Here is a 25,742-nt window from a genome sequence, read left to right on the forward strand (position 1 = left end):
CTGTACATGACTACTGGAAAAACCGTAGCTTTGACTATCCCAACCTTTGTCATCAAAGTGATTTCTGGTTTTTAATATGCTGTCTAGTTTTGTCATAGCTTTTCTTCCAAGGAGCAAGTGTCTTTTAATCTCACAGCTGCAGTCACTGTCCGTGGTGATTTTGGAGCCCAAGAAAATAAAATAATTAAAATTCTATAGTGCTTTACAATTTTGGGGATAGCTTCCCTGATGGCTCAGAGGGTAAAGTGTCTACCTGCAATATGGGAGACCCAGGTTCGATCTCTGGGTCAGGAAGATCCCCTGGAGGAGGAAATGGCAACCCACTCCAGTATTCTTGCCTAGAAAATCCCATGGACGGAGAAGCCTGGTGCAGGCTACAGTCCATAGGGTTGCAAAGAGTTGTACACACCTGAGAACTTCACTTTCTTTCTTTCTTACAATTTTTAAAAGTTGCACACAGATAATTTCATGTGATCTCATAATAATCCTCCCCCCTCCCTATATTGGCCAGTTTTGTTCTTAACCAACTCCTGCATAGACACAATGGATACTAAAGGAAAGGAGGTGGGAACACTGACTGGTAAGATGTAGCTGGGGCTGTGTGTCCTGAGCAGAGCAGACTTGAGTCAAATTAGGCAGAGCTGGTACGCCCTGGTCATCAGGGGGAAATGCCAGGTTAAGGGAGGACTTTGAAATGACATAACGAGAGGCAGTAAAAAATTAGAAAGGAGGGCCCTGACCAGAGAGGAGAAGATGAAGGGGTGTTGATAGTAGGTAGAGAGTTCCAGATAGCCAAGCGTACAGACATGAGGCTTAGGACTGTATTGAAGAATCAAAGGAAAAAGAGTGAGATAGCCAACTCATTGGAAAAGACCCCAGCGCTGGGAAAGATTGAGGGCAGGAGAAGAAGGGGGTGACAGAGGATGAGATGGTCGGATGGCATCATCGACTCAAGGGACATGAGTCTGAGTAACCTCTGGGAGATGGTGATGGACAAGGAAGCATGGAGTCGCATAGAGTCAGACACGACTTAGTGACTGGGCAACAGCAACAAGCAGATGAGAAGCAACAGGCAGAAGCACCCATCACGGACAAGTCACACCAGGGCACTCTCCTACCATGTTCTGCACTGTAAAAGGACAGCTGCAGGCTCCCCTGGGTGGCACTGGCCAAAGGAAATTCAGACTGAGTCTGGAGGGACCTGGCTGCAGGGATAAGGGAGCTAATTTCTGGGTCTGCTGCCTTCATAGGCAAGGCTTTCTCCTTAAGAGCACTGAGGGAGAAAGGAAGCTAGTGGGCATGTGGGGAGGTGGTTGAATGTCCCCATCCTCAGTCTACTTATTTATTGCTGTTTATTACTTATTTATTGGTGTTTTAAACGTCTCTTTTCCATTTATCTGAAACAGGCTCTTTCCCCGGTTTACAAGACAAAGACATTCCTATGGGGACATAGATCCCATTTGCAGGGCCCACAGATGGCTCAGTGGTAAAGAATCTGCCTGTCAATGCAGGAGAAGCAGGAGACACAGGTTTGATCCCTGAATCAGGAAGATCCCCAGGAGGAAGAAATAGCAACCCATTCCAGTATGCTTGCCTGGAAAATTGCATGGACAGAGGAGCCTGACGGCCAGCTGGTTCGGTCAAAAAGAGTTGGACATGACTGAGCGACTGAGCATGCACACACAATGCCATGTAGATCACAGCCATTAATGCAACAATCCCCTGGCTGCCTTTTTAGAAGCCTCTGACAAGAACCAAACCTCTCCAGTCTGAGGCTGGAATGCTGACCTATACTTGATATAAGAGGAAGTTGGGACTGATTGTTAAATATCTGAAAGCAAGAGAAAGAGGAAGCAATGAGAAACAAAAGCACCCTCTGTGTCCCAGTCACAGGACCATTTACTCTGGCAGGCCACGTGGACCACAGCCAAATGTAAGTGTAATTGGGTTATATATGTTCTTTGGTCTGGAGAAAAAAGCTGTCTGTCTGATGATGCTGTGTTCCAGCCACTTTAACTGGAGTGATAACAGAACCACTGTCAAAGAGCCTCTAAGTTCTATTTCAGTTCCAGATTATTCTCAACAGGCTGATCTGCCTAGAAATGGATTACTCCTGGGGACTCAGCATCTACAAGTCTAATGACACACAGACTGAGCTCTTACTTTTACTGGTGACTTTTTATTTTTAAATCTTTTCAAAATAATTTGCATAATAAAGAAATCTATAGTTTTTGCCATTTAGCATCAGTCAGTTCAGTTCAGTCGCTCGGTCGTGTCCAACTCTTTGTGACCCCATGGACTGTAGCATGCCAGGCTTCCCTGTCCATCACCAACTCCTGGAGCTTACTCAAACTCATGTCCCTTGAGTCAGTGATGCCATCCAACCATCTCATCCTCTGTTGACCCCTTCTCCTCCTGCCTTCAATCTTTCTCAGCATCAGGGTCTTTTCCAATGAGTCAGTTCTTCCCATTCAGCTTCAGCATCAGTCCTTCCAATGAATATTCAAGACTGATTTCCTTTAGGATGGACTGATTGGATCTCCTTGAGTCCAAGGGACTCTCAAGAGTTTTCTCCAACACCACAGTTCAAAAGCATCAATTCTTCGGTGCTCAGCTTTCTTTATAGTCCAACTCTCACATCCATACTTGCCTACTGGAAAAACAATAGCTTTGACTAAGTGGACCTTTGTAGGTAAAGTAATGTCTCTGCTTTGTAATATGCTGTTTACTTTTCTTCCAAGGAGCAAGCGTCTTTTAATTTCATGGCTGCAGTCAGCATCTGCAGTGATTTTGGAGCCCCCCAAAATAAAGTCTGTCACTGTTTCCACTGTTTCCCCATCTATTTGCCATGAAGTGATGGGACCGGATTCCATTTAGCAATTAGATGATGGAACTGTTATGCCATTTAGCATAACCACTAATATAACTTAGGTATATTTGTCTTATGTTGGAGAAGGGCATGGCAACCAACTCCAGTATTCTTGCCTGGAGAATCCCATGAACAGAGGATCCTGGTGGGCTACAGGCTATGGGGTTGCACACGACTGAAGCAACTGAGCACGCACGCATGCATTTGTCTTATGCATATGAAATTTTTATAGATTAAAAAATTGCAACGCACATAAAATTTAAAATTGATTATAATAAAATTCACATAATAAAAAAATTATCATCTTAGCCATTTTAAAGTGAAAGTTCAGTAGCATTAAGTATATTCATATTGTTGTGCAACCAGCCAAACTCTGGAAGTTTCTTAGCTTGCAAAGCAGAAACTTACTTCCTCCTCCCTCCAGATCCCTGAAACCTTTTTACTTTCTGATTCTATGAATTCCACTACTCTAGTTAGCTCAAATAAGTGAAATCAACAGCATTTGTCTTCTTGTGACTGGCTTATTAAACTTAGCCTAATGTCCTGAAGGTTTATCCATGTGGCATGTGTCAGAATGTCCTTCATATTTAAGGCTGAAAAATATTCCACTGTGTACAAATATCACATTTGTTTATCTGTTCATTCATCAGTGAACACTTGGCTTACTTTCCCCTTTTGACAATTGTGCACAATACTACTGTGAATTTACATAAAGTTTTATACTCTACTTTCTTACTTCCCAATGTAATATTTCAGTTCAGTCACTCAGTCGTGTCCAATTCTTTGCGACCCCAGGAATCACAGCACGCCAGGCCTCCCTGTCCATCACCAGCTCCCGGAGTTCACTCAGACTCATATCCATCGAGTCAGTGATGCCATCCAGCCATCTCATCCTCTGTCGTCCCCTTCTCCTTCTGCCTCTAATCCCTCCCAGCATCAGAGTCTTTTCCAATGAGTCAACTCTTCGCATGAGGTGGCCAAAGTACTGGAGTTTCAGCTTTAGCATCATTCCTTCCAAAGAAATCCCAGGGCTGATCTCCTTCAGAATGGACTGGTTGGATCTCCTTGCAGTCCAAGGGACTCTCAAGAGTCTTCTCCAGCACTACAGTTCAAAAGCATCAATTCTTCGGCACTCAGCTTTCTTCACAGTCCAACTCTCACATCCATACATGACCACAGGAAAAACCATAGCCTTGACTAGACGGACCTTTGTTGGCAAAGTAATGTCTCTGCTTTTCAATATGCTATCCGGGTTGGTCATAACTTTCCTTCCAAGGAGTAAGCGTCTCTTAATTTCATGGCTGCAATCACCAAATGCAGTGATTTTGGAGCCCCAAAAAATAAAGTCTGACACTGTTTCTACTGTTTCCCCATCTATTTCCCATGAAGTGATGGGACCGGATGCCATGATCTTTGTTTTCTGAATGTTGAGCTTTAAGCCAACTTTGTCACTCTCCACTTTCACTTTCATCAAGAGGCTTTTTAGTTCCTCTTCACTTTCTGCCATAAGGGTGGTGTCATCTGCATATCTGAGGTTATTGATATTTCTCCCGGCAATCTTGATTCCAGCTTGTGCTTCTTCCAGCGCAGCGTTTCTCGTGATGTACTCTGCATATAAGTTAAATACGCAGGGTGACAATATACAGCCTTGACGAACTCCTTTTCCTATTTGGAACCAGTCTGTTGTTCCATGTCCAGTCGAACGGTTGCTTCCTGACCTGCATACAGGTTTCTCAAGAGGCAGGTCAGGTGGTCTGGTATTCCCATCTCTTTCAGAATTTCCTACAGTTTCTTGTGATCCACACAGTCAAAGGCTTTGGCATAGCCAATAAAGCAGAAATAGATATTTTTCTGGAACTCTCTTACTTTTTTAATGATCCAGCGGATGTTGGCAATTTGATCTCTGGTTCCTCTGCCTTTTCTAAAACCAGCTTGAACATCTGGAAGTTCACGGTTCATGTATTGCTGAAGCCTGGCTTGGAGAATTTTGAGCATTACTTTACTAGCGTGTGAGATGAGTGCAATTGTGCGGTAGTTTGAGCATTCTTTGGCATTGCCTTTCTTTGGGATTGGAATGAAAACTGACCTTTTCCAGTCCTGTGGCCACTGCTGAGTTTTCCAAATCTGCTGGCATATTGAGTGAAGCACTTTCACAGCATCATCTTTCAGGATTTGAAATAGCTCAACTGGAATTCCATCACCTCCACTAGCTTTGTTCATAGTGATGCTTTCTAAGGCCCACTTGACTTCACATTCCAGGATGTCTCGCTCTGGGTGAGTGATCACACCAACGTGATTATCTTGTCATGAAGATCTTTTTTGTACAGTTCTTCTGTGTATTCTTGCCATCTCTTCTTAATATCTTCTGCTTCTGTTAGGTCCATACCATTTCTGTCATTTATGGAGCCCATCTTTGCATGAAATGTTCCTTTGGTATCTCTAATTTTCATGAAGAGATCTCTAGTCTTTCCCATTCTGTTGCTTTCCTCTATTTCTTTGCATTGGTCGCTGAGGAAGGCTTTCTTATCTCTTCTTGCTATTCTTTGGAACTCTGCATTCAGATGCTTATATCTTTCCTTTTCTCCTTTGCTTTTTGCTTCTCTCCTTTTCACAATAGGTCCTTACTGTTTACCTAGTTTTTTAATATATATACCTGACTTTTATATACAGTAGTATATTTTTTATATGCTTTATATAAGTAGTATATATTTTATATACAGTAGTATGCATATGGAGAAGGCAATGGCACCCCACTCCAGTACTCTTGCCTGGAAAATCCCATGGATGGAGGAGCCTGGTAGGCTGCAGTCCATGGGATCGCTAAGAGTCAGGCACGACTGAGTGACTTCACTTTCACTTTTCACTCTCATGCATTGGAGAAGGAAATGGCAACCCACTCCAGTGTTCTTGCCTAGAGAATCCCAGGGATGGGGAAGCCTGGTGGGCTGCCATCTATGGGGTTGCACAGAGTCGGACACGACTGAAGCAACTTAGCATTATGTATATATTAATCCCAAAGTCCTAATTTATCTCCCCCATCTCTTGTCTTTCAAATTATAAAATATCCATATCTTTTAAGGTAGTAATTGCACTTTTAAAGAATCTATTCTAAGAAAATAAGCTAAAATATAGGGGAAATATCACAGGTAATATAAATGTAATATTTAGGTATAAACATGTATATTTTTTCCAGTTTGACATATAGCCTTCATAATAAACCTTTTTTCCTTGTTTTAGCATCAACATTTCAGTCCTTAAAATCCATACACTTAAATCTTTTTCTACAGTTGGACATTGAGATGTTTCTAACTTTTCCCTCGCTGCTGATAAAAATTTTGTACCTGTGATATTTCCCGTATATTTTAGCTTATTTTCTTAGAATAGATTCTTAAAAAGTGCAATTACTACCTTAAAAGATATGGATATTTTATGATTTGAAAGACAAGAGATGGGGGAGATAGGAGTTTGGGATTAATATATACATACTACTGTATATAAAATAGGTAAATAGTAAGGATCTATTGTATGACACAGGGAACTGTACTCAAAAATAACCTATAATGGAAAAGAGTCTGAAAAAATTTATACATACATATTAATATATAACTGAGTCATTCAAAACTTGGAACTAACACAACATTGTAAATTAACTGTTCATCAATTTAAAAAATTATCCCAAAGCAGAAAATGAAAAAAGACGAGATAGAAAGCCAAATTGCTCATTAAAAGAATTGTATCTATTTGCACACTAATAGTGTATTTGAATTTATATTTCCCTTTATTCATAGTGAGCTTCCCACGTGGCTCAGTGGTAAAGAATCCTCCTGCAATGCAGGAGTCAAGGGTTTGATCCCTGGATTAGGAAGATCCCCTGGAGTAGGAAATGGCAACCCACTCCAGCATTCTTGCCTGGGAAATTCCATGGACAGAGGAATCTGGCAGGCTACAGTCCATGGGGTCTCAAAGAGTTGGACACAACTGAGCATATACTCACACCAGCTTTTCCCCCGCTAACTTTAGAAATTTAAACAGGAGGAAGATAAGAACTCACCTCTGTTTGATAGACAACACTCTGATTATTAACAATGATGAGCATTTATGAGAACACTCCAAACTTGGCTAGTCTGTAAGTAGTAGTATGGCTACAGTTAACTGAAAATATATAATTGTAACCTTGCCAACTTCTTGAGTTTTAGCCCAGTAAGACCTGTATTGGAATTCTGACCTCAAGAACTCTAAGATAATATGTTTGTGTTGTTATAAGCCATTAAGTGTGTGGTAATTTGTTATATCAGCAATAGCAAGCTCATATACTCACCTCCTCCTGTTTCTGTTGTTTCCTTCCTATTTCTTTTTCCAGTTTTTCTTTAAATCTCTCTCTTTTTTTTAAGCCCTAAGTTGAAAATTCCCTAGTTAATTTAGACAATTAGGAGGGGCTACAACTTGCACAGTTAGGGAAAGTCTGCTGCTACTCTGCTCAAAAGTTGTATTTGCTCTTTTATAAATTATTTATGTTCTTTGCATGAGCTTCCCAGGTGGTGCTAATGGTAAAGAACCTGCCTGTTAAAGCAAGAGTCACAAAAGTTAGATCCCTGGGTCAGGAAGATCCCCTGGAGTAAGAAATGGCAATCCACTCTAGTATTCTTGCCTAGAGAATCCCATGGACAGAGGAATCTGGCGGGCTACAATCTGTGGGGTTGAATAGAGTTGGACATGACTGAAGTGACTTAGCATTCATGTTCTTTGCCCTAATGATGACTCTTCAATGTCGTAAAAGTATAGGGCCACTCCAAGCTTCCATAATGAGCCATACTCTCTCATGTAACCCATCCATCCAGTCATCAACACAAGAAGTATTTACTGGAGGCTGCTATGTGCTAGGCATTGAGCTAGCATTGGGGTATAAAAATGGAAGTGCACAATCGATGCCTCCAAAGAGGCCACGGGAGTTGGATTTTTATACTTGAGAATTGCAGTTTGTTTGTTTTTTTTGTCTTTTTTTAATTGGTCCTGTGGGTGTTCTAATATTTGTTGATTTCCAGAAAGCAACTGGATATGTGGAGCTCTTTGACTAAGTAACAAGGGACAAGATCTGTACCCTGGTTCCGTTGTATCTTCCAATTTGTATTCAGACCGAGACAAAAGTTAACGTGTTTGATGATAGATAAGCGTGGATGGAAAACAGTGTAGCTCAGTGCATCTTTGTTTAGGATGATTTCTCCCCGCTCTTTGTGCTCTTCAGTGCTGCTTTCCTCCCTGTGACGCAGGGAGCTAAGGTTCCAATTAAATCTTTGTGGACAAAGGGCACACGTGGCCTCCTCAGATAACCTGTGGCAATAAACCCACCAGAAGGCACACTTTATGAGAAAAGTCCGTGCTGAACTGTTAACAGCTGGCAATACCTCACTGAGTACCTGATACCAGGTGAACTCTAAGGTAAGATGTTTCTCTCTCTGGCCACATTTAATCCTTCTTTATAATTTGTGTCTCTGAATAGAGAGTTATGACTTTAAAATTTACTACTGATTTGTTGACAAATTCCTGGTTTTGTTTGGTTTGTTGTTCCCTTTGGTTTTGATCACTTATATATTTTTGGTCTGTTCTCAGAGTACTTATTTTATTCCATTTTACATCTTTTAGTTTTCCATTGTTTTTCTTTTAGTCTTTTCTTATTTTCTTATGTATGCATTTCTTATATATCCTAAGTCAGTTTGTATTTAGAAATAGCTTTTCCTTATATTCAGAGAAATGAAGGTTCTTAAATGATTTGCAGGCATTTTCTGCTTATTTCTTAATTTCTGATCTGAAAATTTGGTTCCATGGGCACTCCTCAGTCACTTGGATCTGTAGTGTGGATGGTATTTTTCCTCTAGCCCTTGCCTTAGAACAGAGTAGCTCACTGCTTGGATATTTCCAACATGTGAAGTTGGCTATTGAACCCCGATGATAATCATTTAAAATTATTTCTTTCTTATATTATGGAATTAGTTAATTCTAGAATAATTAAGTTATAGAATAACTCAAAAAGAAGATAATTTGTCATTGATTATAATAACTCTTGTGTGGCTCTTGTGTGTATATCTTTCTATTCTTTTAAAATGGTGCATCTATATTTTTTATATAATTGAGATCAGGCTATAAATACAGTCTAATATCATTTTTTCTTAACATATTAATGATATTTTCTAAATCATCAAAATTATTTGAAAACATTATTTTTGAGAACTATTTATATTCTACCATCGAAATGTATCATTTCTTCACTAACATAAATAGGATTATTTATTTTAAACATTTAATTATTTACTTGAAAATATTTGTATTTCTGATTATTTTCTTAAGATAGGTTTCAAATGAAGGGGAACACAATTTTTTGAGCCTGATATGTTTCTTGACAGTAATCTATTTCAAACATTATAAAATTGGAATTGTTGATGCTACAGCAGAAACAACATAAAAGAAAGTGGAATTCTTCCCAGCAACTGTTCTTACCTGAAGTTTAACATAGTGCTGTGACTTCTTGCTGACTAAAGAGGTGAAGTCCTAAGTAGAAAATGAGTCATCAAAACTAGGATTTTACTTACACAGAGTAGCACAAATTTCTGAGCAAGCTTAAACAAAAAAATAGATGTGTTTCTAGTACCACAGAACAAGGAAAGGGCGTGGGGTACTTTCCTGCAAGTTAAAAAAAATAATTGGGGATTTTGTTCTAGTTTGTCACTAATTGTGTGACCTGAGACAAACCTCTTAGCTTCTTGAATCTCAGATTTCTCATCTGTGAGATGAAAAGGCTGGTCGAGGTTAGTGTTTCTCGCTGGCAGCAAAAGTTTTAATAACACTGTGGCACATGGGCTACTTTGGGGTGGTACATAGATGTAGAATATTATTTTTTTGATATAGCACATAAAGTTATGTTTTTAAACAATAGTGTTTCAGCTTTTAAACGAGTGGCTTTAGAGGAAAAGATTAAGTAAATAACAATACAAGTAGTCCTCAGATATGCCATAAACTACCAAGGTGGTGTGCAAATGTCTGATGTTTGAGAAACACAGGACTCCATGATACTCTATAAAGCCTGCTTAATGTGCAGGGTAAAGTTCCAGATATAAAAAGCTGATAAGCAGTGCTTTCTTGGAAGGCATTCCAGGAATGGGTTATGGAGATGTGTAAGAAGAGAACAGAGATGCGAGCACGGAAAAGTTCAAATACCATCTGATCTTTGGGAGTTTGGGATTAGCCGATGCAGACTATTATATACAGGATGGACAAACAAGGCTAGGGAACTATATTCAGTATCCTGTGGTAAACCATAATGGAAACGAATATGAAAAATAATATATACATAGATATAACTGAATCACCTTGCTGTACAGCAGAAATTAACCCAACATTGTAAGTCAACTATACTTCAAGAAAATATTTTTAAAAAGTGAAAAAAACAAACCAAAACAAATACCATCCTATCTTTTGAACTCTTTGTGCTTCTCATTTTAATCATGAGTTTCACTTTTCTGGACAGAATTTCTCCCTTCTTTCTGCAAAGATCTGTAACTATAACAGGATCCTCCCTGAGAACCTGGTGGAGAAGTTGCCCTGGCCCAGCCCTCAGCATGCTCAGGACAGTCTTGGATGCTCCTCAGCGGTTACTGAAGAAGGGGAGAGAATCCCGGAAGCTGGTGCTGCTGGTGGTGTTTGTTGCTCTGCTCCTGGACAACATGCTGCTCACTGTGGTGGGTACGTTTGGGGTCTCGGTGCTGGGGGTTAATTTGCTCTGTGCCCCAGGGGGCAGCATGTGCTCTGTTAGAGCTCTGCAGTGAATGGACTGGAGACTTTTTCCTTTTGTGCTTGAAGACACCAAGATTGCTAAGGATTGGAGGAAACAGCAGGAAATGGAGTCTGAAACTTACCAACCTTTGCTGAAAGACCCCAGAGGTTCAAAGAGAAGGGGGTTCAGAGAGTATCTGATCAAATCAAAGAGCCTGACCTGGAGCCAGAACTTGAAATCCTTTTCTTCCTCCCCCTACTCCTTTCCAGGGTGCTAATTATTCCAAAGGCCTCTGGGATAGTGAGTAACTTCTCACTGTGTTGCTTTTGTCTGTTCTGTCAAAATAACACACTCTATGCTGTGCTTAGTTGCTCAGTCATGTCTGATTCTTTGCTACCCCTTGGACTGTAGTCTGCCAGGCTCCTCTGTCCATGGGGATTCTCTAGGCAAGAATACTGGAGTGGGTTGCCATGCCTTCCTCCAGGGAATCTTCCTGATCCAGGAATCGAATCCGGGTCTCCTGCATTGCAGAATTGCAGGTGGATTCTTTACCAGCTGAGCTACCAGGGAAGCCCAACATATTCTATGTAGATTTCCATCTCCTTATCCAAATCTTATTTTCCTGTGGCTCATCCCCTCCCAGTTCTTCTTTTTAAGTTGGTAGTATACTAATCTTTACATTTAGTTATGCAGGTATATAAATGGTTGACAACATATTTCCCCTCGGATAAAATGCATGCATGCATGCTGTGTCGCTTCAGTTGTGTCCAACTCTTTGAGACCTTCTGGACTGTAACCCACTGGGCTCCTCTGTCCTTGATATTTTCCAGGCAAGAATACTGGAGTGGATTGCCATGCCCTTCTCCAGGGGATCTTCCCCACCCAGGTATTGAAGCCATGTCTCATTATGTCTCCTGCATTTGCAGGCAGTTCTTTACCACTAGCACCACCTGGGAAGTCCCTTGGGTAAAATATATGCTTCTAAACAAGAATCTTCTCGAGGCAAATTGTAGATCCAGTACAGTCAGTTCTTATTTGTGGTAATTATGCTCTACAAAGTTTCTGTGAACATTGGGTTTATTTATCTATATTCACATTTATTTATGGCTTCACTTGGGGCATGCTGGGTCTTAGTTTCCTGACCAGGGGTTGAACCCATGACCCTGCAGTGAAAGCATAGAGTCTTAGCCACTGGACTACCAGGAAAGTCCCTGAGCACTGGACTTAGTCAGTTAATATTTAGTCAGTTGCCTGCAATGCAGAAGCCATAGGAGACTCAGGTTCGATCCCTGGGTCGAGAAGAACCCCTGAAGGAGGGCATGGCAACCCACTCCCGTATTCTTGCCTGGAGAATCCTATGGATGGAGGAGTCTGGTAGGCTATAGTCCATAGAGTTGGGCACAACAGAACTGACTTGGTGTACACACATGCATGCATGCATTTAGTCAATTAATATTTTAATAACAAATAATTGCTCCTTGGGAAAATACACACATATACATGCATACCCCATATAGATTATAATCTTAAATTTTTAAAAAATGTTATCTGTCCTGGTAGATTGTATTTTTTTTTTTTTTTTTACAAAAGAGATAGTGAGGTTCAGAAGTGTTAAGTGACTTGCCTGAGGCAGCTCCACTAACAGGTGCCGAGTGGATTCAAGCTCTGCGCAACTGGCCCCAGAGCAGCACGTTCTTGTCCTGCACTGCTCCTCCCCACCTCATGCTCCGCATATCTGTGTGAGAGTGAAACAAGAAGGCAGAGTCGGCCTTGTTCAGCCTCAGGTGCAAAACTGAACATCTGATGACTCAGTGTTTTCTGCATGTATGTCTGAGAAAAACCATACTAGCTCTGTGAGCATTGATTTTGGTGATTACAAATAAATGTTAGCCAGTGAGTGAATGAGCCAATATGGAATCCATGAATAACAAGGACCAGCTGTATGATGGTTAGAATTCAGAACTTGGGCTAATAGGATAATTTGGGCAGACACAGTCTTTTTTTTTTTTTTTGGCTGTGCTGGGTTCTTTTTGTGGCTCACAGGTTCTTTGTTGATGCAGCCGGGCTTTCTCTAGTTGTGGTGACTAGAGGCTACTCTATAGTTGCAGTACATGAACTTCTTATTGCAGTGGGTTCTCTTGTTGCAGAGCACAGGCTATAGGGCACAGGGACCTCAGTAGTTGTGGCACACATGTTTAGTTGCCCCACAACATGTGGGATCTAAGTTCCCAGACCAGGGATCGAACCTGTGTCCTCAGTTGAAAGGTGGGTCCTTAACCACTGGACCACCAGGGAAGTCCTGGCACAGCCTTTGAGTAGACTTCAGATCATGTCACTTAGACATCTCCATGAGCATCAATCTGGATTGTGTGGTAATGTCCCTGAATTGACTAATAGTCAAAAGACAATCTGGCCTTAGCGCTCATGACTTGTACTTCACTTTCAGTGCCCATTGTGCCCACCTACCTCTATGCCATAGAGTTCAAAGACATCAACGGTTCTCTGTACCTCGGCTCTGCCACAACTACCCAGCCTTCCCTCACTCCCGCCTTTTCCACCATCCTCTCCTTCTTTGAAAACAACACTGTGGCTGTTGAAGAAAGTGTGCCCAGTGGCATAGCAAGGACAAGCAGCATTTCTGGCACCATCTCCCCTCCAGTCACTGAAGCCATCCCAGCACATGGAAACAACTGCTTTCAAGCCACAGAATTCCTGAAGGAAGAGAACTTATGGGTTGGGGTTCTATTTGCTTCCAAGGCTCTGATGCAACTTCTGGTCAACCCCTTCGTGGGACCTCTTACCAACAGGTATCTTGATGGGTGCAGTGCCATATAGGGGACTCAGGGACTCAGAAATAGGAGGATGGGCTAAGATATCATAAAGATGGTTAGAAGGGATAAAGGTGATTACTTGTCTGCATCCCAGGCAGTCAGCTCTTTGGGAAAGACAACGCAATATTGGCGTAATGCCACGAGTTTCAGGTTTTCTTTGTAACATCATGACTGTTTAGTACCAAGAAGAGAACCAGTGAACAGAAGTATTCTATTGGTATTATTTCAGTGCCCTGGAACATGGTTTAAATGGGGAAAGGGTGGAAATAGGACAAGCCTATTGCAGTCTAGAGTGCTGGCCTCTTAATACTTCATGGTTGGGATTATTCTGATGTTTCAAAAAGATATGCACTCTGCTTAGGTTATCTTTTCTGGAAAAGAGGATTTGGGTCCTGGCTGACAGGTAAATTTGCCTGTTTATTTATATGTATTCATGTATCATATTCCATCTCTATAACCTGCATTCAGAGACACTCAAATAACCACATTTCTGTTCCCAATTACATGAAACAATATAGTGCAAATATATGGATGGCTATTGGACTTGTATCTCTTTTTTTTAATTCCCTTTTAGGATCGGATATCACATCCCCATGTTTGCTGGCTTTGTTATCATGTTTATCTCCACAGTTAGTAAGTAATTTGTTCCCGCTATTCTTCACTTCATTGATTAACTTTGATTTTATCGCGTGCATTACAGGGAAGATAGCAGAGTCAAGTTAGCTAGACATCTGACTAAGTGGCCTATGACACTGATTTAAATGCTTTACAGTTTTGTTATGAGGACCAGAGCAGTAGAGACAACTTAGTCTGTGTGGCATTTGTATCTGTGCTCAGTTGCTCAGTTGTATCTGACTCTTTGTGACCCCTTGGGATTATCCCAGCAAGAATACTGGAGTGGGTTGCCATTCCCTCCTCTAGGGGATCTCCCTGACCCAGGGATCGAACCTGAATCTTCTGCATCTCCTTCCACTGGCAGGTGGATTCTTTACCACTGAGCCAACTGGCAGGCCCGGCATCTGTATATTACACTGTAAAAGAACAGATAGTTCACTTCATTCAGCTGGGGAAAATTGTGAAGGCTGTTTTAATATGTATAATATAGTGTGTGTGTGTGTGTGTGTGTGTTTGAGTAATCCCTTGAATGAGTTTAGTACAAACCTCCCATCTTTGAGAATAGGTCATAGTATTTTGATTTACAAGGGTAAAGGGCAACCAACAAAAAATCTAAATTGGTCAATAGCAACTGGCAAATTCGAAAAAGTTTACTGCCTTCAAAGCCTTCAAGGAAGGCCATGAAAGGTTATAGATTTGGAAAATAAATTTGCTAAGGAAACAAGAAAGAGAAAGACAAATAGTCTACCTAGCATCAGATAAATGTTCCAAATAAAATGGAGATAAAATAAGAATATTAAGTGAAATAAAATATACCTGGAAATTGACCCTGAAAAAATAAGAAAGAATGAATATGGGGTGAGGGTGAGGGGGTGGGGAGAGGTTAATAAAGGGGAAGGCAGCTTGGTGCCTCTGCTGCCTCTCCTCCAAGTAACACACCCATACTCCCTCTTGTTTCTCTTTTCCACATTATTTGTTTATTTATTTATTTGTGGCTGTGCTGGGTCTTTGGTGATGTGTGTGGGGTTTCTCTAGTTACGGTGAGTGGGGGCTGCTCTCTAGTTGCAATGTGAGGGCTTCTCATTGTGGTGGCTTCTCTCGTTTCAGAGCACAGGCTCTAGAGTTCATGGGCTCAGTAATTTTGGTTCAGGGGCTTAGCTGCCCTGAGGCATGTAGGATCCTCTTGGCCCAGAGATGGAATTCATGTCTCCTGCATTGACAGGCGGATTCTTAACCACTGGACCACCAGGGAAGTCCCTCCCTCTTATGTTTCTTATTACCTTTCTATTACTTTTCTGTTTTTCCTATTGATCCTCCTGAAGTTTCCATCCCTTCCAGCATAGATCTTGACTCTTTTCTACCAGTGCCTAACAGGAAGTTGTTTCATTCAGGGCTAGAAGGTACAAAGTGCAGGAGCTCCATGAGTGAAGTTCTATCTGAGACCATCAGCCTACTTGCGACATTCTAGTTGAATCACAGAAAACGAAGAGCTTGAAGTTGGAAATCTTTATTGAACTTCTAGGAGCTCAACCTAGGCTGAAAGTGATGAAACTGAAAGTTGCTCAGTCATATCTGACTCTTTGCAACCCCATGGACTATACAGTCCATGGAATTCTCCAGGCCAGAATACTGGAGTGGGTAGCCTTTCCCTTCTCCAGGGGATCTCCCCAACCCAGGGATTGAACCCAGGTTTCCCACATTGCAGGCAGATTCTTTACCAGCTGAGTCACAAGGGAAGCCCAAGAATACTGGAGTGGGTAGCCTGTTCCTTCTCCAGTAGATCTTCCTGACCCCAGAATTGAACTGGAGTTTCCTGCATTGCAAGTGGCTATCAGGGAAGCCACCGAGCTATCAGGGAAGCCCCAACCTATGCTAAGCAGTAAATTAACAAGTAAGAAGGTGCTCTGTTTCATCAAATGAGATAGATATAATTCATTTCTATGGTGCATATGTATGCCTTGATGGTGAAAAGTCACTGAGGGAATGTAAAGAATAAAAAGATGTGGTTCTACACGTCTTGGAGTTCTAGTAACTCCAAGATTTCTTATTTATTTTTGGCTACTTTGAGTCTTCATTGTGGCAAGCAGAATCCTTCGTTGTGTTGTGTGGGCTTCTCTCCAGCTGTGGTGCCTGAGCTCCAGAGTGCATGGGCTCTCTAGTTTGCAGCACACGGGCTCTCTAGTTGAGGACTGAATGGGTTCAGTCATTGCCACACATGAGTTTAGTTGCCCCAAGGCATGTGGGATCTTAGTTCTCTGACCAAGGATTGAATCCCTGTCCCCTTCATTGGAAGGCAGATTCTTTTTTTTTTTAATAAACTCCATTAATAAAAAACTTATTTATTTATTTATTTGCTTTATTTTTGGCTGTGCTGGGTCTTCGTTGCTGTGCACGGCCTTTTTCCGGTTGTGGTGGATGGGGGATATTCTCTCAATCTCATCGTTGCGGTGGCTTCTCTTGTTGCAGAGCACAGGCTCTGGGCATACGGACTTCAGTAGTTGTGGTGCGTAGGCTTAGTTGCCCTACAGCATGTGGGATCTTTCTGGACCAGGTATCCTGTCCACGCCCCCGGCATTGGCAAGTGATTCTTGACCACTGGATCCCAGGGGCTTCTCTCGGCACTTGATGCCTGCCTGAAAGACACGACAAACACGCTGCAAAATAAGATAATGCAGTGTGCTGGTGGATCCCATACTTTTTAGCATAAGGTCCTTGCCTGATTCTCTGACAAGAACTCAGGTTTTGAAAGCTTTCTTATCTACCAAACTGTGTGTATTAAGTAATAATTATTATTTCTAGGCCATAACCAGTATTGCTATACTGAGTTGGCCTAACTCTAGCAAACATTTGGTGTTTAGGGGATCCTATGTAGCATTCCGGAAAAGGCAATGGCACCCCACTCCAGTACTCTTGCCTGGAAAATCCCATGGAAGGAGGAGCCTGGTGGGCTGCAGTCCATGGGGTCTCGAAGAGTCGGATACGACTGAGCGACTTCACTTCACTTTTCATTTTCATGCATAGGAGAAGGAAATGGCAACCCACTCCAGTGTTCTTGCCTGGAGAATCCCAGGGACAGGGGAGCCTGGTGGGCTGCCGTCTATGGGGTCGCACAGAGTTGGACACGACTGAAGCGACTTAGCAGCAGCAGCATGTAGCATTCCTTCAGGGTTTTGTCGTTTTTTTTTTTTTAAGTATTTATTTATTTTCTTTTTGACTGGACTGGGTCTTCATTGCTGCACTGGCTTTTCTCCAGCTGCAGTGAGGGGGCTATTCTTCATTGCAGTGCTCAGGCTTCTTATGCCTGTGGCTTCTGCTGTGGAGCACAGTCTCTAGGCGCGCAGGCTCAGTAGTTTCGGCTCCAGGGCTCTAAAGCACAGGCTCAATAGTTGTGGCTTTCCGGCTTAGTTGCCCTGCAGCAAGTGGAATTTTCCTGGACTAGGGACTGAACTCATGTTCCCTGCATTGGCAGGCAGATTCTTATCCACTGTGTCACCAGGGAAGTCCCCTTCAGGGTTTTTAAATACTAAATGAGGTTGCTGATGCCCATCACTCTCCCTAAGGGTCCCTAGCTGGAAAACAAACAATGTAATTAGGAGTTAAATGGTGGCCTGTGTTAGGGGTACAAAATTACTTTGGTCTTCTAAACAGGGGGGACCAACCACCCAGTTTGCCTGGGATTGAGGGGCTTCCCAGGATGTGAGACTTGATTTTAAAACCTAAAAAAAAGGTCCTAGAGGCTTCCCTGGTGGTCCAGTGGTTAGGACTCCATGCTGCCACTGCAAGGGGCACAGGTTCAATTCCCTGGTTAGGGAACTAAGGTCCCACATATTGTGAGATGTGGCCAAAAAAATAAGATAAAGTAGTTTTATTTTCGGTTTTTTAAAGAATCTCCATACTGATCTCCATGGTGGCTGTAACAATTTACATTCCCACCTACAACGCAAGAGGATTCCCTTTTCTTCACTCCATCTCCAGCCTTTATTGTTTGTAGATTTTTTGATGATGGCCATTCTAACCAGTGTGAGGTGATACCTCATTGAAGTTTTGATCTTCATTTCTTTAATAATGAGTGATGTTGATCATCTTTTCACATGCCTCTTGACCTAGATGGGTGGAATGGGTGGATGCAAAGGAGGTCCAAGAAGGAGGAAATACATGTGTGTGTGTGTTATATATATCTGATTGACTTCATTGTACAGCAGAAACTAGCGCAACATTGTAAAGCAGCAACTATACACCAATAAAATAAATAAATAAAAATAAAATAAAATCATGAAGGTCCTGGGCAAACAGGGATGAGTTGGTCTAACTATTTTCAGAGGACACAGGGGTAACAGACCTTGAACAGATTGAAATCAGAAAGCCTGGGAGAGATCATTGGAAGTGTGGCCGGGAAGAGGCCAATCATTTGCATGTTTGGGAGACGGTGTGATCATGTGGGGAAGTAATGGGGGAAGATTATAAGCACAGCCATTGTAATGAATGGGCAAAGGGGTTCAACACTGCTGATGCAAACATTTTGGAAGCAAGTCTTCTCCCTTTCTGCGGTGTTGTCTTAGAATCTGGGATGAGACATGTCTGGACTCATCAACCTTACCTCTAACACTCTGTAATTTAGTCTCTGATAACATACTCCTGTTTGGCTCTCAGTTTCACGCGTGCTTGTTAGTCTCTAGTAGACTGCATCTCTTCAAGGGCATGAACTGGGCGGTCTCTGTTTCACATTGCTGCAGAGTCCAGCACAGCTGCATGGTCAGTATTACTTAATAAATACTCACTGATCTGACTTGGCTAAAAGATTTTCCAATATGAGGGGAAGGATCCGATTGAATCACAAGATATTCTTGTCTACCCAATACCCATGGACCTTCAAGTACACAAAGCTTTTGTTTCCCACTCCAGATGACCCAATAGGACCCAGCTATGGCAAAAATCAAATCAGGTTGTTGCATATGGAGAATCCAAAAGTAGGGTCTAGGGACTAGTTCTCAGTCCAGGGCATTGGGTTACATGTTCAGCCGTGACTCCAGTGGGCAGGATGTTGGGCTTTCAGCAGGAAATGTGGGCACCCAGCCATCTGTCCACCATGTGGTGCATCAGTTTATGCTTCTTTGGTTTCTCAGTCTTTATGTCAATTATAATGCAATCCTAATTAAGGGAGAGGATTAGAAGAGCAGCTCTGAAAACAAGGAGCAGTAATCCCTCTGTATTAAAACATGAGCATAATGGCTCATGTCTGTAATATCATGAGCCCATCTACTGGTGGCCAGACCATCAAAGGCCATTTGCTAACTGGGGAATTCTTGCTATTCTCTTTGCCCAGTGTTTGCCTTTTCTGGTACCTATACTCTGCTTTTTGTGGCCCGAACTCTTCAAGGCATTGGATCTTCATTTTCATCTGTTGCAGGTAATGCTGACATCTTAAACACACACACATTTCTTACCATCTCTTACTATTAATACCTTCAGACCCTATACAATTTATATGAAGAAATTAAGGAAACTATCATCAGAAAATGCAGAAAGTGTGATTTAAAAACAAGATAATTATAGAGTTGCTGTCAGGGCCTGTAAATCCCTAAGCCTGATGTAACTTTCTCTGGTAATATTTAGGTTGAGTTAACTCAGGTCAGACCAAGCCCAAGGCAAAAGGTGCAGTCGGCAAGGTTTTAATTTAATGCCACTTTGTGGTCTTTTCTCTGTTCCCCTCTTAATGGAGAACAGTATTATAGAAACAGTAATATTGATACTATTGGTAACAACATCCCAGTTTGCAAAGTATTATCAAATACATGACTTCATGTAATCCTATGAAGCAGAGATTTTATGCCATTGTACATGTAAATAAATGGAAGTAAGAGCCCAGCCCACACTCCTAGGTGCTTTCATACTCTTCCATGGGCACCTTCATTGAATAGAGCAGTGTTCTGTGTCCATGGGTTTTCCTTCCCTTGACCTACTCCCTATCCATGGATTCAGGGAAATGTACCAGGAAATGATAAAGTGATATGAAATACAGGATCATTGGATAATGGTATTCTGCATTCAGAGATGTTTGCACTTCCAATAATATTCTGAGCAGAGGGGTGAGTCATGTGGGCATTTGGGGGACCCTTGGGGACAGTATGTGTAAAGCACTATGAGTTAGGTTCTGTAAAACCCTTCCAACTCTAGTTAAGATGACTCCTGGAGATATAATAGGGCCGAAACCAAGGACTCCGTGAGACTGGCAGAGACAGTATGCTAATTCTGCTGCCTTTCTCCTTTCAGGTCTTGGGATGCTGGCCTGTGTCTACACTGATGACCACGAGAGAGGGCGGGCCATGGGAATTGCCTTGGGGGGCCTGGCCTTGGGAGTGCTGGGTGAGTGGCACCTGGGAGATATCTCCAGGAGGCAGATATTTCTAAGGTCTTTAAGGAAACAGTATTTTCCTGCCTTCTCTGTCCAACCATGTTTTGATTCCTTCTGAAATTCTGCCCAGGGAAAGCAGAATCTCTTTCCCTTTAAGAAGCTGAATAGCCCATAAGGGGCTGGGAATGGTCCAGACACCTAGTCTACTCAAGGAAGTGAATCTTCACATGTTAGCAGCTGCTGCCTCATCTCTGCTTCCATATATGGCCAGTGCTTTCAACTGGGGACCATGCTATTTGCCAGATTTTGTGCTAAATATATACATAATCTTTTGTAAATCCTCACCACCACAGTGTGAAGGAGGAATGATTGTCCCCATTACACAGATGAGGATTAAAAAGGTTCACAGCCATCCGAGGTCACACGGCCAAGAAATGCCAGAGCCCGAATACGGACTCAGATTTTCTAGGCTCGAATCCAAAGCTCCAAATCCTAAGGTTATACTTTCTTTGAGGTTCATTCGAAATCTAGTTTACTCGATTAGTCCAACAAGACACAAACTTTTACTGAGTACATATTATATACCCTGTGTTGTTGCTTAGTCTCCAAGTTGTGTCCAACTCTGTGACCCCATGGACTGCAGCACTCCAGGCTTCCCTGTCCTTTGCTATCTCCCTGAGTTTACTCAAACTCATGTCCATTGAGTCAGTGATACCATCCAACCATCGCATCCTCTGTCACCTCTTTTCTTGCCCTCAGTCTTTCCTAGGGCATTATGTACATGCCAAGTACACTGCTAGCACAAAGGGCATATAGCTCAGAAGTCTCAGATGTGGTTCCTGCCCTCTAAGAGTTTGCAAGCTAATTGAGAAGAAGACACCAAGCATCTCTCCCCTGGCCCTACTCTTTACCCCCATGGTGAGGACAGGGAACCAAAGTTCTACTCTGTGTTAGTATCCGCTTCCCCAAACATCCAAGCTAAAACTTGGGTGCCTCCTTGTCTCCTTTATCACCTTCCACTCCCAAATGAATAAGCCCCCTATATCCTCCTTGCTCAAGGCCAGTTCCTCTTCACGTCTCACTTAGAACATGGCATCAGCTGCCTGCCCAATCTGTATGTTGCCTCCTTCCTCCAAGGTGCCTCCAGAAGAAGCTTCCTATGCCCAGAGCTTGTGGTCCTCCCCCACCAGAAGAGCACTGGTGCTTCTCTCTTGCCCACAAGACCAAATACATGCTTTATTTGCACACATGGAGCTCTTGGCTCTTCAGTCTCGACCTTCCCCACTCTCCTGTCTCCCAAACACTCCTGTTTTAGTAACGGGGTTGTTGTTTAGTTGCTAAGTTGTGTCTGATGCTTTGTGACCCCATGGACTGTAGCCCACAAGGCTCCTCTGTCCATGGGATTCTCCAGGCAAGTATACTGGAGTGGGTTGCATTTCCTTCTCCAGGGGATCTTCCTGACCCAAGTATTGAACCCACATCTCTTGCATTGGCAGGTGGATTCTTTACCGCTGAGCCACCAGAAGTTCCCACTCTCCTGGTCTCCCAAATAGTCCTATTCTAATGACAGGGAGTTTCTTATATTGCTTCTTGATCCACACTTCTTTTTCCTGACACCTCTGTGTTCTTCATACATGCTTTATGCTCACCTGTATTAACTACTTAACAAAGCCCCTATGACCACTTGAACTCACTCTACTGTGATTACATGGGCTTCCCAGGTGGTGCTAGTGGTAAACACCCACATGCCAATGCAGGAGATGTGGATTTGATCCCTGGGTTGGGAAGATCCCCTGGAGAAGGAAATACAACACATTATATTGTTCTTGCCTGGAGAATCCCATGGACAGAGGAGCCTGTTGGGCTACAGTCCATAGGGTCACAAAGAGTCAGACATGACTGAAGCAACTGAGCACATATGCACTATGATTACTTGGCATTTTGCAGATGGAAACTTTACTTTTCTTTCCCCAGTTTTTAAAATTTTTAATTATTATTTTTATTATTAGAGTTTAATTTCTTTACATGGAACCTTTACTTTTCATCATGTTCTAATTATTTGGGTCACCCCCCCCGCCGCTATGCCTACTCACACATTTCTTCCACTAGAAACTGAACCCCTTGAAAGTAGGTCTTCTTCATCTCTGAATCTGCAGAGGCTCATGTTCTCCTGCAAAGCTCAGCCCCTTGCAGGCCCTCATGAAGTGCTCACTGGATTAACATGAATGGGTCATGCTCCCTGGGAACTGGTCCTCACCTCTGGAATCCATGGCTGTTTTCCTTTTCAGTAGGGGCTCCCTTTGGAAGTGTGACATACGTGTTTTGGGGGAAGACTGTACCCTTCCTCATCTTGGCCTTCCTGGCTCTTCTGGATGGAGGTGAGTCACCATAAGAGGCACCAGACAGGTGAGAGTCAGGTTGGAAATGGATTATGTTGTGGTGTCCGGGTAGACATGTCTGGGTGGATCGGGGCTGCCCCATTGTAAGAAAGAGGGAAGCAGCTCAGGGAATTAGCTCTGTAAGGAGCAGAGTACTGACAACGTGGCCATCATTGGATCTTCCAACTAGTAAGTGGACACACTGAACTAGTTCTCTCTCTCTTCCTTTCTTAGCACTCCAACTCTGCATCCTACAGCCTTCTAAAGTCTCTCCTGAGGTGAGTGAATACCAAGCTCCATTGCTGATAGAGAGAGAACGGCTGAGTGCAGTGACCCAGGCTTGCCTGGACCATCCCTATTAAGCCACAAGAAGAAAGGGGAGTGGAGCTGGAGAAAGCTAGAACTGTCCTGGATTCCCAAGAGGGTCATATTTAGGATCGTGTGGGGCGAGGGAGGAAGTCTGGCTTGATATTGGACCAAGATGGGGGAAGGGCCTTATAAAGAGTCAGAGAAACCTTTGACGACGACGACCACTACTACTGAGTCATATATAGTAATTCAGAACCAGGATGACAATGACACTGGGACCTGAGTATTCATAGTTATAACATCTTAACGTCTCAAAGGTAAAGAGGACCTTGGAGGCCATCCAAATAACATTTCCCCCCAGAGCAGCCTTACAGACTGTCATTCTGTAGCAGTTAAAATCAGAGTTGGTCTTTATCTGACTCCAAAACAGAGATGGCTCTGAGACATTCATATCAGACCATGAAGAGAGATAAGAAAGTACAGACAATATGGGAAAGTTTGATCCAAAGATCTTGATTTTGTAGCCAAGTCAGACAATACTGTTGGTATTCTTTTGTATCCATTCAGCCAGTCTTTGTCTTTTGGTTGGGGCATTCAACCCATTTACGTTTAAGGTAATTATTGATAAGTATGATCCCGTTGCCATTTACTTTATTGTTTTGGGTTCGAGTTTATACACTGTTTTTGTGTCTCCTGTCTGCTGCTGCTGCTAAGTCACTTCAGTCGTGTCCGACTCTCTGTGACCCCATAGACGGCATCCCATCAGGCTCCCCTGTCCCTGGGATTCTCCAGACAAGAATAGTGGAGTGGGTTGCCATTTCCTTCTCCAATGCATGAAAGTGAAAAGTGAAAGTGAAGTCGCTCAGTTGTGTCTGACTCTTAGCGACCCCATGGACTGAAGCCTACCAGGCTCCTCCGTCCATGGGATTTTCCAGGCAAGAGTACTGGAGTGGGATGCCATTGCCTTCTCTGGTCTAGAGAATATCCTTTAGCATTTGTTGGAGAGCTGGTTTGGTGGTGCTGAATTCTCTCAGCTTTTGCTTGTCTGTAAAGCTTTTGATTTCTCCACGCTACTTGTGATTGGTGTCTGAAGTGGGGTTCAGTCTGTGGGGTCCACACCGTGAAAGTGAAAGTGTTAGTTGCTCAGTCATGTCCGAGTCTTTGCAACACCCAAGACTGTAGACTGCTAGAGTCCTCTATCCGTGGAATTCCACAGGCAAGAATACTGGAATGGGTTTCCATTCCTTTCTCCAGGGATTTTCTTGACCCACGGTTCGAACCTGGGTTTCCTGCATTGCAGGCAAGTAATTAGTATTGGAATTGAATTGAATTGTCAGGACACTCAGTTGGTCCAGAGAACTGGAGAATTCCTTGGTATGAAAGCCCCACCCCTGTGGTATCAAAAGTATGACTAGAGAAATGATTGCCTTTTAGTACTTTTTTGAATAATTTTGATTTTTGGATGGTAATGTTCTACATATTTTAAAAAAGTGGTTCCTTTTCTGGCTGGCATACCATTGTATACATTCCATGTTTTATGCTGTCTTCTATGTTTGAGCATTTCAGTAATTTCCAATATTTTGTAGATATGAATAGTGGTGCAATTAATAATCTTGTGAAAGTGAAAGTCGTTCAGTTGTGTCCAACTCTTTGTGACCCCATGGACTATACAGTCCATGGAATTCTCCAGGCTAGAATACTGGAGTGGGTAGCCTTTTCCTCCTCCAAGAGATCTTCCCAACCCAGGGGTCAAACCCACGTCTCCCGCATTGCAGGCAGATTCTTTACCAGCTGAGCCACAAGGGAAGCCAAGAATACTGGAGTGGATAGCCTATCCTTTCTCTAGCGGATTTCCCAACCCAGGAATCAAACTGGGATCTCCTGCAGGCGGATTCTTTACCAACTGAGCTATCAGGGAAGCCCAATAATCTTGTCAGTTCAGTTCAGTCGCTCCGTTGTGTCCGACTCTTTGCCACCCCATGAATCGCAGCACCCAGGCCTCCCTGTCCATCACCAACTCCCGAAGTTCACCCAGACTCATGTGCATCGAGTTGGTGATGCCATCCAGCCATCTCATCCTCTGTCATCTCCTTCTCCCCCTGCCCCCAAATCTCTCCCAGCATCAGGGTCTTTTCCAATGAGTCAACTCTTTGCATGAGGTGGCCAAAGTATTGGAGTTTCAATCTCAGCATCAGTCCCTCCAATGAATACCCAGGACTGGTCTCCTTTAGGATGGACTGGTTGGATCTCCTTGCAGTCCAAGGGACTCGAAAAAGTCTTCTCCAACACCACAGTTCAAAAGCGTCAATTCTTGGCGCTCAGCTTTCTTCACAGTCCACCTCTCACATCCATACATGACCACTGGAAAAACCATAGCCTTGACTAGACAGACCTTTGTTGGCAAAGTAATATCGCTGCTTTTTAATATGCTATCTAAGTTGGTCATAACTTTCCTTCCAAGGAGTAAATGTCTTTTAATTTCATGGCTGCAATCACCATCTGCAATGATTTTGGAGCCCAAAAATAAAGTCTGACACTGTTTCCACTGTTTCCCCATCTATTTCCCATGAAGTGATGGGACCGGATGCCATGATCTTCGTTTTCTGAATGTTGAGCTTTAAGC

At 42.8% G+C, this 25,742-nt stretch overlaps 1 protein-coding gene across 1 annotated transcript in view; it reads left to right on the forward strand.

The window, feature by feature from the left end:
- Positions 1-1,431: 1,431 nt before the first annotated feature.
- The window catches only part of SLC18A1 (solute carrier family 18 member A1), a 53,620-nt gene continuing 29,309 nt past the window's right edge, over positions 1,432-25,742 (forward strand). The window contains exons 1-9 of the mRNA XM_070376098.1: positions 1,432-1,933; positions 8,112-8,305; positions 10,389-10,603; positions 13,081-13,441; positions 14,040-14,098; positions 19,404-19,487; positions 20,351-20,443; positions 22,721-22,810; positions 23,045-23,088. Of these exons, the coding sequence (XP_070232199.1) occupies positions 10,480-10,603; positions 13,081-13,441; positions 14,040-14,098; positions 19,404-19,487; positions 20,351-20,443; positions 22,721-22,810; positions 23,045-23,088 (855 nt within the window). The 5' untranslated portion in view covers positions 1,432-1,933; positions 8,112-8,305; positions 10,389-10,479. The remainder of the gene's footprint in view (positions 1,934-8,111; positions 8,306-10,388; positions 10,604-13,080; positions 13,442-14,039; positions 14,099-19,403; positions 19,488-20,350; positions 20,444-22,720; positions 22,811-23,044; positions 23,089-25,742) is intronic.

This window comes from Bos mutus, chromosome 8 (genome assembly GCF_027580195.1).
Source record: "Bos mutus isolate GX-2022 chromosome 8, NWIPB_WYAK_1.1, whole genome shotgun sequence".
Taxonomy (NCBI): domain Eukaryota; kingdom Metazoa; phylum Chordata; class Mammalia; order Artiodactyla; family Bovidae; genus Bos; species Bos mutus.